General features: G+C 37.1%; 1 protein-coding gene across 2 annotated transcripts in view; it reads left to right on the top strand.

Annotated features, from left to right (window-relative positions):
* Positions 1-20,190, top strand: part of glra3 (glycine receptor, alpha 3) — a 126,250-nt gene that overhangs the window by 85,384 nt on the left and 20,676 nt on the right. For both annotated transcript variants that reach the window (XM_079553443.1, XM_079553444.1), the window contains exons 4-6: positions 1,025-1,248; positions 1,330-1,412; positions 17,298-17,435. In XM_079553443.1, coding sequence (XP_079409569.1) covers positions 1,025-1,248; positions 1,330-1,412; positions 17,298-17,435 — 445 coding nt within the window. The remainder of the gene's footprint in view (positions 1-1,024; positions 1,249-1,329; positions 1,413-17,297; positions 17,436-20,190) is intronic.

Below are 20,190 nucleotides of genomic sequence, written 5' to 3'. Positions count from 1 at the left end.
AGGCAGTTATTCTAATTTACTGCATTTACAGACCAACAGAAGGTTTGTCATCATTGTAGTGTGATATAGACTGGTGCTATGTGATTGAAAAAAGCAGAACACCCCCTCTTTAATCCTCTAGTCGGCCCTGGCCACTAGGGGGTGGTATCAGCACCCCGCCATGAGGACCAAAGAGAAGTGCTTTCCTCGCCCATTGGTGTTGTTACAGGAGGAAACCCTATCTATTCACATTATTGTGGAAGTTCGCATGCCAAGCTCTTTTCCTCATTAGCTAATTAGCATATGCTAATTTGTTAGCACCTCCCCGCCCACTCTCCTGGTCTGGGAGTTCCTATTCATCTCATTCTGGAAGTTTGCGTTGATACTGCCATGAATTGTGCCCGCCCTTTCACTCCTATTAGTTTACATAGTATTACACATCAGTTACTACATGTTGTAGATATATATATATATATACAGAACACTACCCACTACCTTTATTGTTAAAACTTTCATCGTCTAATAATACCAGGAGTAGTTCGAAATCCACGCAGTCTTCACTTCAAACTACTCCTGGTATTATTACGCCTTACAATATAGTTCCCCCTTTTATCCGCTTAGAAAATCCACATTGTTTATTCTTGTGTAATTATACTTTGTAGTGGAACACTTCACGTAACCATATTTAAATAGGGAAAACGTGGAAGAGCTTGGTAGCTTCTATCTTCACCTGTTTTGGAGCTATAGAGGAGAGAGGGAGAGGCTAAATGCTAACGCCGTCTGCGCTGTGTTTACGTGACTGAGGACACGCGTGAAGATCAGACAGGTGTGATCTTTGACTCTGAGCTGGCGTATATTCCACACATTAAGAATATCACAAAGATAGGTTTTTACCATCTAAAGAACACAGCCAGAGTCCGCCCCATTCCCTCTCGGGCCAACACGGAGACGCTCATGCATGCTTTTATCACCAGTCGTATCCACTACTGTAATGCCCTTGCTTTCTGCTCTTCCATATAACATTTTTCCCCTCTGTGTTCCCCAGGACTACAGGGTGAACATCTTCCTCCGCCAGCAGTGGAACGACCCGCGCCTGGCCTACAGCGAGTACCCGGACGACTCGCTCGACCTGGACCCCTCCATGTTGGACTCCATCTGGAAACCCGACCTGTTCTTCGCCAACGAGAAGGGCGCGCACTTCCACGAGGTCACCACCGACAACAAGCTGCTGCGCATCTTCAAGAACGGAAACGTGCTCTACTCCATCAGGTCAGAGCCGGTAGTCGTATTCGAAATACTGCAAAAAAATATCTTTAGAAATCAAGTTTTGACGCAGGTTTTGTCTGACAGGCTCACGCTGACTTTGTCCTGTCCCATGGATCTGAAGAACTTCCCGATGGACGTCCAGACCTGCATCATGCAACTGGAGAGCTGTGAGTACTTTTAACTTTGACTGTAGTACAACCCCTACTTCTCCTACTGACTCAGAGTATTCCACTGGTTCTGGGATATTTCTGTCTTCTCTCAATACGTTGCTTCTTGCACGTGTCGTATTGGAAGTTTTATTTTCTTATATTCCAAGCGAGATTACATTAGAACCAGTCAGTGTTAATTTTGACAACATATTTTAATTTAGTTTTAGTCTTAGTCTTTTGATGAAAATATAATTCAATTTTAGTCTAGTTTAGTCTAATTTAAGACGAATTTAGTCGACTTTGCATTGATAATATTCATTATAATCATATTTAATCTTGTTCCTCTGCTTCATGGAGCTGCTCCACATGAACAAAGCTCAGAGCTGATCCTTTGGCAGAGAATTTAAATGATCTGAGGCTCTTTCAGACGCTCAATAGAAGTTTGGATGATTTTAGTCTCTCCTTTTCATTTTTATTTAGTCTTATTTTAGTCGACTAAAATATCTGGACATTTTAGTCACAGTTTTAGTCTCATGAAAAACTTTTAATTTAGTTTTTGTCCAATTTTAGTCGTGAAAAATATCACTTTGACTAAAAATAAGACTAAATATTTTAGTCGAGGAAATTAACACTGGAACCAGTGGTGGAAGTTCTGAACCAACCACTGCTCCTCAGCAGAACCCCCTCCCCACTGATGCCACAGACAGCGTGTGGAGGGGGCGTGTCGGAAAGAGTCAGAGGTTCTTAAAGAGACAGAGGCCTATTTCAAGACATTCGCTACAGCCATTTTGAGAGAGACATTTTATACAAGGCAGTTATTCTAATTTACTGCATTTACAGACCAACAGAAGGTTTGCTCATCATTGTAGTGTGATATAGACTGGTGCTATGGGACTGAAAAAAGCAGAATACCCCCTCTTTAAGACTTTTTTGGGGGGTATTCAACTCATTTTGTAACTTTTTTGTCATTATTTTAAATCAATTTTTTGTCATTTTTTTTGGTCATTTTTTTTATTTATTATTTGTAATTTTTAGTAATTTTATTTTTTTTTGCTATTTTTTGGCAATTTTTTGTAATTTTTTTGTAATTTTTTGTCACATTTTTGTAAATGTTTTCGTCACTTTTTTGTCACATTTCCATCATTGTTTTTGTCTCAGTTCTGTCGCTATTTTCACACCTTAATTCCAGAAGCTTTTGGACTGGGGTAAAAGCCAAACCGGGGAAAATGTGCTCGGTTCAGGTGGGAGTTAAGGGGTTCAGTAGATTTACTTCGTTACTCACCAATATGCCAGAGTGAGAGAAAAACCCTAAAATAGTGAAAACCGCTCAAAACAAGATGAATATTCTCACTTCAATGTTTCTCACTGCTTCACATTCACATAGATTTTAAGGATACACGTTCTGTATGTTCATTCTTCTTGTAAAAAACTGCATCAGCGAGATCATCTTTGTGTCTGAGATGAATAAGTTAGCACCTCTTAGCCTCTCCCTCCTCTCCTTCTGTCCTGGTCCATAATTCATTGTAATTGCAGCGACGGCACTTGTTTCGTGCGTCATATGTTTCCATATCGTGATGCGTTTTTGAGGATGTGTCTTCCAGCCCAAAGGAATACAAGCAATGGACGCTATACTATACACTATACTATACACTATACTATACACTTTACGCACTATACGCACTATACGCACTATACGCACTATACGCACTATACGCACTATAGTATTACGTAACAGGGAGTCGTGCCTTTCCTTAGACGTAATTAAAGATATGCATAATTTAGCTCAAATGTACACGCTTTTCCTTCTTGTGAGGCTGAAACTGGAGATTGTTCAGGACACTATAGATACAGACTGGAATCGCCCATATATGGTCATTTTTGAAAACAGTTAAGGGGGAAAACTATTTTGAAAAAATGTTTGTCTAATTATTCCAAAACTGCTGTAACAGAAGCTGAATTATGAATATAGTTTTCTGCTAAATAAAGATACAAAGACATGGGGAGGAGCAAAGTGGTTCAACAGCCCATAAATACATGAATAACGGAGAATGCTAACTTGATGCTACGTGTTAGCATTGGGCTAATGCTAACGGTTAGCTAGCGCTTGCTACAAGGTTAGTGCTAGATCGTATGCTCCGGAGGGACAGTCTGTCACATTTTGTCACATTTTTGTCATTTTTTTGTCAATTTTTTCGTCAATTTTTAATCAATTTTTGGTCATTTTTTTTGTCATTTTTTCCGTCAATTTTTTGTTACATTTTTGTCACTTTTTTATCACATTTTTGTCATTTTTTCGTCAATTTTTAATCCATTTTTTATAAAATTTTTGTCATTTTTTGTGACATTTTTGTCATTTTTTTCGTCAATTTCTTGTGACATTTTTGTGACATTTTTGCCACTTTTTCATAAATTTTTCGTCACTTGTTTGTAGCTAAAGGCGCTCTGTAGCGCCGCCCAGAGGCATCAGACTGAACTCCTCAGACAGAGGAGGCTCTGAGTCCCTGACGGTGGATTTAGCTGCTCCACACAGAGCTGTTTGATAAAGGACTCACAGTGATTTTTGTTCACGGCCAATCACCTTTCCTGCGCTTTTTATGATTCTTTGTAACTTGTTTTTGTTTGCCACTGTAAGATCCCCGAACCACGCGGTGATATTAAAAACAAGGACACTTTGAATCAGACTGATATAGACCCGCTCAAGAATGTGTGGCTCACTCCAAAGCCAAAGCTTCCTGCTCATATACAGTCTCTGGTTGGCTTTCTTATACAGTGAATCTGCATTTAATGAAAAATTAAGTTTGTCATCAATGTGAGTACTCACCTCACAACCTCCACCGGCTTTTCCTGCCATTTGTGACATTGGTAACATTACTGAAATTACCTTTTATAGAGTTCTTAACAGAGTGCACTGGTTGGTGACATGCATGAATGTGAGAGCGAGTCTTTACACGATGATTAGTGATGATTTGTCATTCATCGTTAGAGCAGAACAAAAGTGAAGGCATGAACCACTTACAGTTTCTCAATATTCTAACAATATGGTCTAAATCAGGGGGAGGCACCGTCAGGCCCGGGGGCCAAATCCGGCCCTCCAGCACAGAACCTCTGGCCCTCAAGATGAGTTTGAGAAACATTATTACACAAATCAGAGAGAACTTTTCACACTATTAAAGTTAAATGGGAGAAACAAAGGTACAAATACTGTCAATACACCCAATGATGTGTATTATGGTCATATATTATGTACAACAAAAGTGCACTGGATCAAGAATAATTGTTTTAAGGAATAAATGACATGAATCTACTTGAATTAAGAGATTAAATCTATTCTCTTAATTCAGATAATTTTGTGTCATTTCACGTTAAAAACAATGATTTGTCTGATTTCAAGTGTGTTTTATTCCTGTTCCATTGGCGCTATAGCATTTGTATCTCAGGATTAGTTCAAACCAACTCAAATTCAACATAGAAGAACTTTTATTCAAGCAATTTTGAGTTATTTACCTCACGATGGTCATGTTTCCAGTGTTGTGCTTTACTTTGGGCGAATAATCAGGCGTCAGTGGGTGATCCTGCTCTGCTCCCTCCTCCTCCTCACCTGGACCCCCCCCTCACTCCCCTCCACACCATAGACCACACGCCGCTCTGATTACATTCAATGAGATACGGAAATCTCATTAATCACACATTTCATCAGCATGAATAAGATATGTAGCAAAGTGAACATTTTGATTATTAAACTAATCATAAGGAGAAAAAAGACCTGACGGCTCCTGTAGATCAGAACAGCTCAGATGTTGATCATTTCACTATACACCAGTTTTATGAATGAAACTCATGATCTTTTTTGTTATTCGCACATTGTGAATATGTTTTGGACTCATTTAATATATTTAACCTCTTAAACTCCCACCTGAACGGGTCCCATTTTCTCCAGTTTGGCTTTACCCTAATCAAAAAGCTTCTTGGGGAAAGAAGCACCAAAACAGCCACAAAAAATGAGAAGAAAACAAGGATGTAAACGCAACAAAAAAGTGACAAAAATGCAACAAAAATGTGACAAAAACTCAACCAAAAAGTGCCAAAAATGTGACAAAAATTCAACAAAAAGTGACAAAAATTCAACAAAAAGTGACAAAAATTCAACAAAAAGTGACAAAAATTGAACAAAAATGTGACAACAATTCAACAAAAATTCAACAAAAAGTGACAAAAAAAGTGACAAAAATTCAACAAAAAAGTGACAAAAAATCAACAAAAAGTGACAAAAAATGTGACAAAAAAGTGACAAAAATTCAACAAAAATTCAACAAAAATTCAACAAAAATTCAACAAAAATTCAACAAAAATGTGACAAAAACTCAACAAAAAGTGACAAAAATTCAACAAAACTGTGACAAAAATTCAACAAAAATATGACAAAATTCAACAAAAATGTGACAAAAATTCAACAAAAATGTGACAAAAACTCAACAAAAATGTGACAAAAATGTGACAAAAATTTGACAAAAATTCAACAAAAATGTGACAAAAATTCAACAAAAATGTGACAAAAATTCAACAAAAATGTGACAAAAACTCAACCAAAAAGTGCCAAAAATTCAACAAAAATGTGACAAAAATTTAACAAAAATGTGACAAAAATTCAACAAAAATGTGACAAAAATTCAACAAAAATGTGACAAAAATTTAACAAAAATGTGACAAAAATTCAACAAAAATGTGACAAAAATTCAACAAAAAAATGACAAAAACTCTGCAAAAATTCAACAAAAAAGTGACAAAAATTCAACAAAAATTCAACTAAAATGTGACAAAAACTCAACCAAAAAGTAACAAAAATTCAACAAAAATGTGACAAAAACTCAACAAAAAAATGACAAAAACTCTGCAAAAATGTGACAAAAAGGTGACACAACACAGCAACAACGCAAGGAAAAAGATTATTTTTGTGGGTCTTAGCTTTCAAATGAGGTGTTACACAGGCCTATTGCCAAAGAGGACAGAAGGCATTCGGTTTAGGCGGGTGGTTAATGGTGCATTAAGCTGCTTTAATGCAGTAAAAAAGTTTGTGTTTGTAGTGACCCAGCGGCTGCATGAGCGTTCACTATGGCTCCATCACAGTCGCCTCCACAAGGCTCCAGATCAATTGTTTTGTAGGTTTCTGCTGAGAGTCTCCACCAGCAGAGAAAACCTTCCAAACAACTGATCCTGGAGTGTTTCTGAGACCACGCTGATCCCTCCTACAGCCACCGGGTCACCATGAGGTCGAACACTCCCCATAAAAAGCACCTTTAAGCTGAAAGTGTCATCATCACTGTGAGTTCCTGTCAATGGCGTGATGGGAACTTTCTCTCCTCATGCTTCTCCTCTCTAATGCACTTAATATTGCATAAATACCACTTCCTGTGTTCAAACCCGCCTGTCTTTGTCATGCGAGGGTAAACGTGGTTCTCACGGATGGAAGGGAAACATATGGGGTCCTTCCTCTGTGACGGATCAGCCGTGAGATGCAGAGATCAGCCGTGTTGGTAGGGATTAGGTCTGCTCCGTGAGGACGTGGAGGACCGGGAGTCTACGGCACGAACCAAACACCAGGGCGGAAGATCCTGCTCCTCCACTCCTACTTTATACACTTTAAGACAGGGTGGGGGGTCGCCAGAGCATATAGATAAAATATATATTTTAATATTATTATGATGGTGTCGTAGCATACATGCTATTTTACCAGGGTGCCATTATTTGTTCTAAATTTAATTCATTTTTGTTTTAGCCATTGTTTTTTCTTTGTTTTTTAAGAGTTATAAGGGTTAACCTCTTAACTCCCGCCTGAACCGAGAGGATCTTTTTCCTCAGGTCATCACATTTTTTTCCCATCATTTTTTTGTTGGGTATTCAACTCATTTTTGTAACTTTTTCATCATTTTTTGGTCATTTTTTGTCACATTTTTTGTAATTTTTGGTCAATTTTTTGTAATTTTTGTGTCACATTTTTGTCACATTTTTGTCACATTTTTGTTATTTTTTTGTCACATTTTTTTCATTTTTTCTCAATTTTTTCTCAAATTTTTGTAATTTTTTTGTCATTTTTTAATCACATTTTTGTCACATTTTTTGTCATTTTTTGTCAATTTTTTGTAATTTTTGTAATTTTTTTGTAATTTTTGTGTCACATTTTTGTCACATTTTTGTTATTTTTTTGTCACATTTTTTTCATTTTTTCTCAATTTTTTCTCAAATTTTTGTCATTTTTTTGTCATTTTTTAATCACATTTTTGTCACATTTTTGTCACATTTTGGTCATTTTTTGGTCATTTTCTCGTCAATTTCTTGTGACATTTTTGCCACTTTTTCATAAATTTTTCTTCACTTTTTTGTCATTGTTTTCGTCTCAGTTTTGTCGCTATTTTCACAGCTTTTTTTCCAGAAGTTTTTGGACTGGGGTAAAGCCAAACTGGAGAAAATGTGCTCGGTTCAGGTGGGAGTTAAGGGGTTAATGTCCCTGTTTTCCCCATGGTCTGACCCGGGTGTGGGGTCACGATCCTAATTAACTGTTATAATGGGGGTCGCGGCTCTAAAAGGTTGAGAACCACTGCTTTAAGACAAGAAGCTGCAGATGAATAGGGAAAAGGATCAAATCAAGGGATATCAATTGCAGTAGAAAAAACATTTGAGAGAGGAATGTGTTGCAAATTTTCTGTGATTTTATGTTTTCATGTGAGCCTTTTATGCATAAAAATAGCAAAAAAAAACTATGAAGAAGCAACAAAACGATTACAAAGAAGCAGTGATGGGCGAGTGAAGCCTTCAAGCACTTTGAGGTTTTCCGAGCTTCGAAGTCTCTGAGCCGTTTCATTCTGTCTGAACACTGACCTCTTGTGGACAAACTTTACTATCGCGCCTTCTCATAAACACGACTGAAGCACCGACACGATCGTGTGGAAGAGACGTTTCAAAGAGTCATTTTCTTTGTAACGTGGGTCTGTGGGCGGAGCTCCAGTGGGCGGGGCCTCAGTCACCTGCGGCTTCTTTTGCTCAAGGCTTTTTACTTCATTCAGTCAGAGCTAATTTTGGCTCTATTTGGTGTAGATGCTCCTTACGTTTCCCTCGCCTGATCAGCTCCACGTCTGCTTTTGTTTCTGTTCAAAAGCAGTATGTCACTCCCTCATTAAAAACATGGCTGAAGTGTTGCCTTGGCACATTCACGTATTTCTGAGTCATCTGTAAAAACTCTGATGGCGGCCATTTTAGGGATAGGTTTGCCTGAGTCCTCCTAGGAACGCCCCCACCTCCTGGAGACGCCTCCGAGCTTTCGTCACCAGCCGAGTAACCAACCACTGCTCCTCAGCAGAACCCCCTCCCCACTGATGCCACAGACAGCGTGTGGAGGGGGCGTGTCGGAAAGAGTCAGATGTTCTTAACCTCTTAACTCCCGCCTGAACGGATCCCTCCAGTTTGGCTTTACCCTAATCAAAAAGCTTCTTGGGACAAAAGCACCAAAACAGCCACAAAAAAATGAGAAGAAAACTGAGAAGAAAATGAGAAGAAAAGGACAAAAACTCAACCAAAGAGAGACAAAAATTCAACAAAAATTCAACAAAAATGTGACAAAAACTCAACAAAAAAATGACAAAAATTCAACAAAAATTCAACAAAAAAGTGACAAAAATTCAACAAAAATGTCACAAAAACTCAACAAAAAAATGACAAAAATTCAACAAAAATTCAACAAAAATGTCACAAAATGCCAAAAAAAGACTTACAAAAGGCGATACACGCCTTCATCACTTCAAGGTTGGATTATTGTAACTCCCTTTACACAGGGCTGGACCTTAAATCCCTCCAGCGCCTGCAGGGAGTCCAAAATGCCGCAGCCCGCCTGCTGACCGGCACAAGAAAATGGGAGCACATCACTCCCATTCTGTCCTCCTTACATTGGCTACCAGTTCCCTTTCGTATTAAGTTTAACATTCTGCTGATTGTTTTTAAATGCCTAAATTCGCTGGCACCTCAGTATCTGTCAGAACTGCTGCAGCTCTACTGTCCTTCCAGAGCTCTGAGGTCTGCTGACCAGCTCCTTTTGTCTGTTCCTAAATCCAAGCGTGTGTCCAGAGGTGACCGAGCCTTCTCAGTGGCGGCCCCTACATTTTGGAACCGCCTCCTCTACATGTGCGCTCGGCTCAGTCTGTAGAGGAGTTTAAAACCAAATTAAAAACTCATCTTTTTGCTTTGGCCTTCGGTTCCATGTAGACCAGACACAGTTTGTGCCTTTACATATTACCTGTGTTTAACTTTTATTGTGTTTATTGTACATATTGTTACTGTTCTTGTACAGCACTTTGGTCGACAATGGTTGTTTTTAAATGTGCTTTATAAATAAAATTGACATTGACATTGACAAAAACTCAACAAAAAAATGACAAAAATTATACAAAAAGTGACAAAAATTCAACCAAAATGTGACAAAAATTCTACAAAAATGTGACAAAAACTCAACAAAAAAATGACAAAAACTCAACAAAAATTCAACAAAAACTCAACAAAAAAATGACAAAAACTCAACAAAAATGTCACAAAAACTCAACAAAAATGTGACAAAAATTCAACAAAAATGTCACAAAAACTCAACAAAAAATTGACAAAAATTCAACAAAAATATCACAAAAACTCAACAAAAAATTGACAAAAATTCAACAAAAATGTCACAAAAACTCAACAAAAATGTGACAAAAATTCAACAAAAAAATGACAAAAATTCAACAAAAATGTGACAAAAATTATACAAAAAATGACAAAAATTCAACAAAAATGTGACAAAAATTCTACAAAAATGTGACAAAAACTCAACAAAAAAATGACAAAAAAATGACAAAAAAATGACAAAAAAATGACAAAAATTCAACAAAAACTCAACAAAAAAATGACAAAAAATCAACAAAAATGTCACAAAAAACTCAACCAAAAAGTGACAAAAACTCAACAAAAATGTGACAAAAACTCAACCAAAAAGTGACAAAAACTCAACAAAAATGTGACAAAAATTCAACAAAAATGTCACAAAAATGGAAAGAAAGAAAGAAAGAAAGAAAGAAAAAACATACAAACGGTGACGCAACACAGCAACAACGCGCGGAAAAAGATCAGTTTTTTGGGTCTTAGCTTTCAAATGAGGTGTTACACAGACCTATACAATGGCCAAAGAGGACAGAATGCATTTGGTTTAGGCGGGTGGTAAGAGGTTAAAGAGACAGAGTCCTATTTCAAGACATTCGCTACAGCCATTTTGAGAGAGACATTTTACACAAGCTTCCTTTTTTTGGGTTAATTATCTGAAGTGATGAAGTGAAGCGTGTCCTGATTGTGACTCCAATACAGACTCATGTAAATGGATGCCTGAGCGCAGACACTCCATGTGATGAATGCTCGGAGACGCCGCTCAGCCACAGGGAGGACATTTAAATACATTGAAAGTCAATGACTGGTGTGCGGAGCGCGGAGAGCTGGCAGCGCGTCGCCGCCGTTTTACTTCAACACTTTCTCCTTCAGTGGCGTTTCCAAATTTAGGGAGGAAAATGAAAGTGGAAGGAAGCGAATCGATCGTGGCTTTTGCTATTCAACTCAAAAATGTGACAAAAACTCAACAAAAATGTGACAAAAATTCTACAAAAATGTGACAAAAATTCAACAAAAATGTGACAAAAATTCAACAAAAATGTGACAAAAATTCAACAAAAATGTGACAAAAATTCAACAAAAATTCAACAAAAATGTGACAAAAATGTGACAAAAATGTGACAAAATTCAACAAAAATTCAACAAAAATTCAACAAAAATTCAACAACAATGTGACAAAAATGTGACAAAAATTCAACAAAAATTCAACAAAAATTCAACAAAAATGTGACAAAAATGTGACAAAAATTCAACAAAAATGTGACAAATATTCAACAAAAATGTGACAAAAATTCAACAAAAATGTGACAAAAATTCAACAAAAATGTGACAAAAATTCAACAAAAATGTGACAAAAATTCAACAAAAATGTGACAAAAACTCAACAAAAATGTGACAAAAATTCAACAAAAATTCAACAAAAATTCAACAAAAATTCAACAAAAATTCAACAAAAATGTGACAAAAATGTGACAAAAATGTGACAAAAATTCAACAAAAATGTGACAAAAATTCAACAAAAATGTGACAAAAATTCAACAAAAATGTGACAAAAATTCAACAAAAATGTGACAAAAATGTGACAAAAATGTGACAAAAATGTGACAAAAATGTGACAAAATTCAACAAAAATTCAACAAAAATTCAACAAAAATTCAACAACAATGTGACAAAAATGTGACAAAAATTCAACAAAAATTCAACAAAAATTCAACAAAAATGTGACAAAAATGTGACAAAAATTCAACAAAAATGTGACAAATATTCAACAAAAATGTGACAAAAATTCAACAAAAATGTGACAAAAACTCAACCAAAAAGTGACAAAAACTCAACAAAAATGTGACAAAAATTCAACAAAAATGTCACAAAAATGGAAAGAAAGAAAGAAAGAAAGAAAGAAAAAACATACAAACGGTGACGCAACACAGCAACAACGCGCGGAAAAAGATCAGTTTTTTGGGTCTTAGCTTTCAAATGAGGTGTTACACAGACCTATACAATGGCCAAAGAGGACAGAATGCATTTGGTTTAGGCGGGTGGTAAGAGGTTAAAGAGACAGAGTCCTATTTCAAGACATTCGCTACAGCCATTTTGAGAGAGACATTTTACACAAGCTTCCTTTTTTTGGGTTAATTATCTGAAGTGATGAAGTGAAGCGTGTCCTGATTGTGACTCCAATACAGACTCATGTAAATGGATGCCTGAGCGCAGACACTCCATGTGATGAATGCTCGGAGACGCCGCTCAGCCACAGGGAGGACATTTAAATACATTGAAAGTCAATGACTGGTGTGCGGAGCGCGGAGAGCTGGCAGCGCGTCGCCGCCGTTTTACTTCAACACTTTCTCCTTCAGTGGCGTTTCCAAATTTAGGGAGGAAAATGAAAGTGGAAGGAAGCGAATCGATCGTGGCTTTTGCTATTCAACTCAAAAATGTGACAAAAACTCAACAAAAATGTGACAAAAATTCTACAAAAATGTGACAAAAATTCAACAAAAATGTGACAAAAATTCAACAAAAATTCAACAAAAATGTGACAAAAATTCAACAAAAATTCAACAAAAATGTGACAAAAATGTGACAAAAATGTGACAAAAATGTGACAAAATTCAACAAAAATTCAACAAAAATTCAACAAAAATTCAACAACAATGTGACAAAAATGTGACAAAAATTCAACAAAAATTCAACAAAAATTCAACAAAAATGTGACAAAAATGTGACAAAAATTCAACAAAAATGTGACAAATATTCAACAAAAATGTGACAAAAATTCAACAAAAATGTGACAAAAATTCAACAAAAATGTGACAAAAATTCAACAAAAATGTGACAAAAATTCAACAAAAATGTGACAAAAACTCAACAAAAATGTGACAAAAATTCAACAAAAATTCAACAAAAATTCAACAAAAATTCAACAAAAATTCAACAAAAATGTGACAAAAATGTGACAAAAATGTGACAAAAATTCAACAAAAATGTGACAAAAATTCAACAAAAATGTGACAAAAATTCAACAAAAATGTGACAAAAATTCAACAAAAATGTGACAAAAATGTGACAAAAATGTGACAAAAATGTGACAAAAATGTGACAAAATTCAACAAAAATTCAACAAAAATTCAACAAAAATTCAACAACAATGTGACAAAAATGTGACAAAAATTCAACAAAAATTCAACAAAAATTCAACAAAAATTCAACAAAAATGTGACAAAAATTCAACAAAAATGTGACAAATATTCAACAAAAATGTGACAAAAATTCAACAAAAATGTGACAAAAATTCAACAAAAATTCTACAAAAATTCTACAAAAATTCTACAAAAATTCTACAAAAATTCTACAAAAATTCTACAAAAATTCTACAAAAATGTGACAAAAATTCTACAAAAATTCAACAAAAATTCAACAAAAAAGTGACAAAAATTCAACAAAAATGTGACAAAAATTCAACAAAAATTCAACAAAAATTCAACAAAAAATTGACAATAATTCAACAAACATGTGACAAAAACTCTACAAAAATGTGACAAAAATTCAACAAAAATGTGACAAAAATTCAACAAAAATGTGACAAAAATTCAACAAAAATGTGACAAAAACTCAACAAAAATGTGACAAAAATTCAACAAAAATTCAACAAAAATGTGACAAAAATGTGACAAAAATGTGACAAAAATCAACAAAAATTCAACAAAAATGTGACAAAAATTCAACAACAATGTGAAAAAAATGTGACAAAAATTCAACTAAAATTCAACAAAAATGTGACAAAAATTCAACAAAAATGTGACAAAAATGTGACAAAAATGTGACAAAATTCAACAAAAATTCAACAAAAATGTGACAAAAATTCAACAAAAATGTGACAAAAATGTGACAAAAATGTGACAAAATTCAACTAAAATTCAACAAAAATGTGACAAAAATTCAACAAAAATGTGACAAAAATTCAACAAAAATGTGACAAAAATTCAACAAAAATGTGACAAAAATTCAACAAAAATTCAACAAAAATTCAACAAAAAAGTGACAAAAATTCAACAAAAATTAAACAAAAATGTGACAAAAACTCAACAAAAATGTGACAAAAATTCAACAAAAAAGTGACAAAAATTCAACAAAAAAGTGACAAAAACTCAACAAAAATTAAACAAAAAAGTGACAAAAACTCAACAAAAACTCAAGAAAAATGTGACAAAAACTCAACAAAAATGTGACAAAAATTCAACAAAAATGTGACAAAAATTCTACAAAAAGTGACAAAAATTTAACAAAAAAGTGACAAAAATGTGACAAAAATTCAACAAAAATTCAACAAAAATTCAACAAAAATTCAACAAAAATTCAACAAAAATTCAACACAAATGTGACAAAAATGTGACAAAAAATCAACAAAAAAATGACAAAAATTAAACAAAAATGTGACAAAAACTCAACCAAAAAGTGACAAAAATTCAACAAAAAAGTGACAAAAACTCAACAAAAAAGTGACAAAAATTCAACAAAAAAGTGACAAAAATTCAACAAAAAAGTGACAAAAACTCAACAAAAAAGTGACAAAAATTCAACAAAAAAGTGACAAAAACTCAACAAAAATTAAACAAAAATGTGACAAACACTCAACAAATATGTGACAAAAACTCAACAAAAATATGACAAAAATTCAACAAAAATATCACGTGAATCGATCGTGGCTTTGTGTAAGCGCCGTCGACAGATCACCCGTGTTTGTTCATTTATGCAACAATCCAGAAAATGAACATGACCCAGAGGAAAAGGGAAAGGTAGCACACGGTTGACTTGTTAAGTGAACTGGCGTTTGCTATTTATAGAGGCCTCGTGTATGAACCTGGAGTCTTCAACGTGGGGGTCGTGATCCCTTGGGGGGGGCTTTGTCAGAGGGTAACGGGGTCACCGGATTATTCATACACATCACAGTGAAGCGATTGTTACTGCCTCCACAGTGGGTTCAGCTGCTCTTAGAGACTTCTCTGCAGGACGGAAAAGCTCTCAGTTTGACAATGATGGAACAATGATGTCGTCTTGTCCTGGTCAGGCTGGTCTGAACTGGGCTTTTCTCAAACGCAGCGCTTTTTAAATGAATATTAGGGCTGGACGATGTGGCAAAAAGATAGACATGTCTTTTCCTTCCATTGTCTCGTCCAAACTCCAAAACCAGGAGCTGTTTCCGCCAAAGAACCTAATCATTATAAAGTCCCATTAATTAATGAGACAGGTTGCCCCTCCCCCTACATGTTCCAATATGTAGAATGAGCTCAGACCTGTTCACCACAACTGCCTCTAAAATCCTGCACTGTCATTCAGAAAGGTGTGACTTCGGGTCTGAAGTGCCGTCATGCACGAGCTTAATATAGAAGCTGCAGTTACACGTATGACCTGAGGTGGCAGCAGTGAGTTTAAAATGGCTAACTTGCATTTAGCCCCGTTAAAGGAACAGGCCACTGTTTTTCCACACTGAGATATGTTCTCACCTGAGTTGATGTGTACCTGTCTGGAAGAGCGCGGTCGCTTCCAACTTCACCCCCGTTTGGAGCTATATGAATATACTGGGAGAGGCCAAATGCTAACAACATCTTTGGTCGTTTTGCGTGACTGAGGACACGCACACAAGACCAGACAGGGTCACATGACCTCGTCTAAGCTCAGGTAAGAACATATCTCAGTTTGGAAAAACGGCGGCCTGTTCCTTTAAAGGGGCTGGAAGCAAGTTCGCCATTTTATACTCACTACTGCCACCTCAGGCCATATGTGTAACTGCAGCTTCTATATTAAGCTCGTGCATGACGGCAATTCGGGCCGAAGTGACACCTTTTTGAGTGACCGTGCAGGATTTTAGAGGCAGTTGTGGTGAACAGGTCTGAGCTCATTCTACACATTAGGACGTGGCTGGAACATGTAGGGGGAGGAAAATACTCAATTTTAACATTTTTAAACTCCTTATAGTCCCTTTAAAGGGGCAAGAAAAATATATAAATAATATTATATGAAATATCAGTCAACAAGTCAACATTAACCAGTTGGTAATGTTATTCACAAAATGAAAAGAAGGGACTATTTCAGAGCCATGTCTGGTCTTGTGATGTTAATTAAATGCGAATGTAAATATGACTAAAAATGAACCTCAGATTAGTAAATTACAATTTAGATGGCAAAAACTGAGATTAAAAGTGAAAATAAACTGCTTGCTACCTGGATTTATCTATGATTGCTGCAGGTCTAGGTTCAGCAGAACTATGTGCCCGTAGAACTGGGACCTGAACCTCCTGAATGAGCAGGTTATTCAGAGTCCAGATCTTAAAGGAACAGGCCACCGTTTTTCCCATACTGATATACTGTATGTTCTCACCTGAGCTTAGATGAGTTGATGCGTACCTGTCTGGACTTTACGCGTGGGCTCAGTCACGCACAAAGACTTAAAGCAGTACTAAGTAACGTGTTTACCTTAATAAATCCTCCCCGTAGTCCCTGTGGGGGTAATACAAGTGTTAAAGGGATGATTGGAGGGTCTTTCTCTGTCTCTGGTGTCTCTGGACAGAAAACCATGTTTGCAACTTCACTGCCACCGGACCGGAGCCACCAATACACACTAATGGAATCACGAAGAAGAAGCTAACAGGCTAACGGGCAAAGCTAACTGCGGGCTAACGTCACTTTAAACAGTATTTACAGCTAAGTTTGAGTGAAAAAAAAAAAGTCCATTGTGTAATTGGATGAACAATATCCCTCTCTCCCTTCGCCTTTCCTGTCAGCGTAGTATTTACTCTACAAGACAATTAATAAGTTAAAAAATCGTAACTTGCTACGACACCTGCAGTTGCGCTTATGGCCTCTAGGGGGAAGAGTTACTTAGTACTGCTTTAAGACGTTGTTAGCATTTAGCATCAGCTCGTCTAAGCTCAGGTAAGAACATATCTTATGGGGGAAAGAACGGTGGCCTGTTCCTTTAACCCCATTGAGAGTCTTTGCGATGTGCTGGAGACGGCTTTGCTCAGCGGTCACACTCTCCCATCATCAACACAAGATCTCGGCGAAAGGTTTAATGCGACTCTGGATCTTTTGAGAGCTGCAATCAAAGGGTTGAAGCTAAATTGAAGTGTGTCGTCAAAGGTAGCACTGGATTGTTGTTGCTACATCCTGGTACTGAAGCTCTTCTTCTTCTTCTTCTTCTTCTTCTTCTTCTGCTGTGTCTCTGCGCAGTCGGATACACCATGAACGACCTGATCTTCGAGTGGCAGGAGAACGGGCCGGTGCAGGTGGCGGAGGGGCTGACCCTGCCCCAGTTCATCCTCAAAGACGAGTCCGACCTGAGATACTGCACCAAGCACTACAACACAGGTAAACTGAGCGCTACAACACAGGTAAACTGAGCACTACAACACAGGTAGACTGAGAGCTACAACACAGGTAAACTGAGCACTACAACACAGGTAAACTGAGCACTACAACACAGGTAAACTGAGAGCTACAACACAGGTAAACTGAGAGCTACAACACAGGTAAACTGAGAGCTACAACACAGGTACACTGAGAGCTACAACACAGGTAAACTGAGAGCTGCAACACAGGTAAACTGAGAGCTGCAACACAGGTAAACTGAGAGCTACAACACAGGTAAACTGAGCACTACAACACAGGTAAACTGAGAGCTACAACACAGGTAAACTGAGAGCTACAACACAGGTAAACTGAGAGCTACAACACAGGTAAACTGAGCACTACAACACAGATAAACTGAGAGCTACAACACAGGTAAACTGAGCACTACAACACAGGTAAACTGAGAGCTACAACACAGGTAAACTGAGAGCTACAACACAGGTAAACTGAGAGCTACAACACAGGTAAACTGAGCGCTACAACACAGGTAAACTGAGAGCTACAACACAGGTAAACTGAGCACTACAACACAGGTAAACTGAGCACTACAACACAGGTAAACTGAGCACTACAACACAGGTAAAACTGAGAGCTACAACACAGGTAAACTGAGAGCTACAACACAGGTAAACTGAGCACTACAACACAGGTAAACTGAGAGCTACAACACAGGTAGACTGAGAGCTACAACACAGGTAAACTGAGAGCTATAACACAGGTAAACTGAGAGCTACAACACAGGTAAACTGAGCACTACAACACAGGTAAACTGAGAGCTACAACACAGGTAAACTGAGAGCTGCAACACAGGTAAACTGAGAGCTGCAACACAGGTAAACTGAGAGCTACAACACAGGTAAACTGAGCGCTACAACACAGGTAAACTGAGAGCTACAACACAGGTAAACTGAGAGCTACAACACAGGTAAACTGAGAGCTACAACACAGGTAAACTGAGAGCTGCAACACAGGTAAACTGAGCGCTACAACACAGGTAGACTGAGCGCTACAACACAGGTAAACTGAGAGCTACAACACAGGTAAACTGAGCACTACAACACAGGTAAACTGAGAGCTACACAGGTAAACTGAGAGCTACAACACAGGTAAACTGAGAGCTACAACACAGGTAAACTGAGAGCTACAACACAGGTAAACTGAGCACTACAACACAGGTAAACTGAGAGCTACAACACAGGTAAACTGAGAGCTACAACACAGGTAAACTGAGAGCTACAACACAGGAAAACTGAGTGCTACAACACAGGTAAACTGAGCACTACAACACAGGTAAACTGAGCGCTACAACACAGGTAGACTGAGCACTACAACACAGGTAAACTGAGTGCTACAACACAGGTAAACTGAGAGCTACAACACAGGTAAACTGAGAGCTACAACACAGGTAAACTGAGAGCTACAACACAGGAAAACTGAGAGCTACAACACAGGTAAACTGAGTGCTACAACACAGGTAAACTGAGAGCTGCAACACAGGTAAACTGAGAGCTACAACACAGGTAAACTGAGAGCTACAACACAGGTAAACTGAGAGCTACAACACAGGTACACTGAGAGCTACAACACAGGTAAACTGAGAGCTACAACACAGGTAAACTGAGAGCTACAACACAGGTAAACTGAGCCTTACAACACAGGAAAACTGAGAGCTACAACACAGGTAAACTGAGAGCTACAACACAGGTAAACTGAGCCTTACAACACAGGTAAACTGAGCACTGCAACACAGGTAAACTGAGCGCTACAACACAGGTAAACTGAGCGCTACAACACAGGTAAACTGAGAGCTACAACACAGGTAAACTGAGCGCTACAACACAGGTAAACTGAGAGCTACAACACAGGTAAACTGAGCACTACACTGCAAAAAGTGGATTCTAAGCAAGTAAAAAATGTCTTACTTTAAGAAATAAGTTCTTATTTTTTTCCTAAAAAGTAATAATGTTTTGCCGAGCAAAGTTTTCTTTCTTGAGAAAAAAAAATCTTATTTTAGGAAATAAAATCCAGCCATTTCTTGTTCAGATAAATTTGCTAAAAAACATGATCATTTTTCTTGTAACAAGAAAGAAAAACTTTTTGACTCTTCTTCAGCTTTAGAAGAAAACAACTCTTAATGTAAGAACTGATTCTCACAGATGAAAATACATTCCATTCTTTAAAGTGGGCGGCTCGGTGGCACAGCGGTTAGAGCCTGTGCTTCACAGCTCGAAGGTCCCGGGATCGATTCCCACCAGGACGGGGCCTTAGTGGTGTGGAGTTTCCCCTACCACTAAAAACATGTACAATGGGTGAATCCTCCAGCAGGTGATTCTGACCATCAGCCTGGCTCCACATCATGGAGACGGGTCCTCGGGTGCGGGCAATACTTTCCTTAAATATTAGTATTTATTAAGAACATTTTGCTCAAAAATGTGTGTAATTTAGAACATTTTACTTAAATCAGGCAACATTTAAGTAAAATACCCCACAGTTTTTTCACTAAATAAGAATGTTTTCCTTAAATTACTCTGACTGACATTTTGCTTATTTCTAGCTATTTATTTGCTTAAATTTAGTGTTTCTTTCTTGTTTTATGAAATAAATAGAAATAAGAATTCTTAGCAAGAAAAAAATGCTCACCCCATTGGCAGAATTTTTTCATTAAAACAAAACAAAATGTCTTATTTTAAGATTTTTTTCCTTGTTTTTAGGA

Source organism: Gobius niger, assembly GCF_951799975.1.
Source record: "Gobius niger genome assembly, chromosome: 3".
Taxonomy (NCBI): Eukaryota; Metazoa; Chordata; class Actinopteri; order Gobiiformes; family Gobiidae; genus Gobius; species Gobius niger.
Note: the sequence above shows the minus strand (reverse complement) of the source record. Positions and strands in the feature narration are given on the sequence as shown.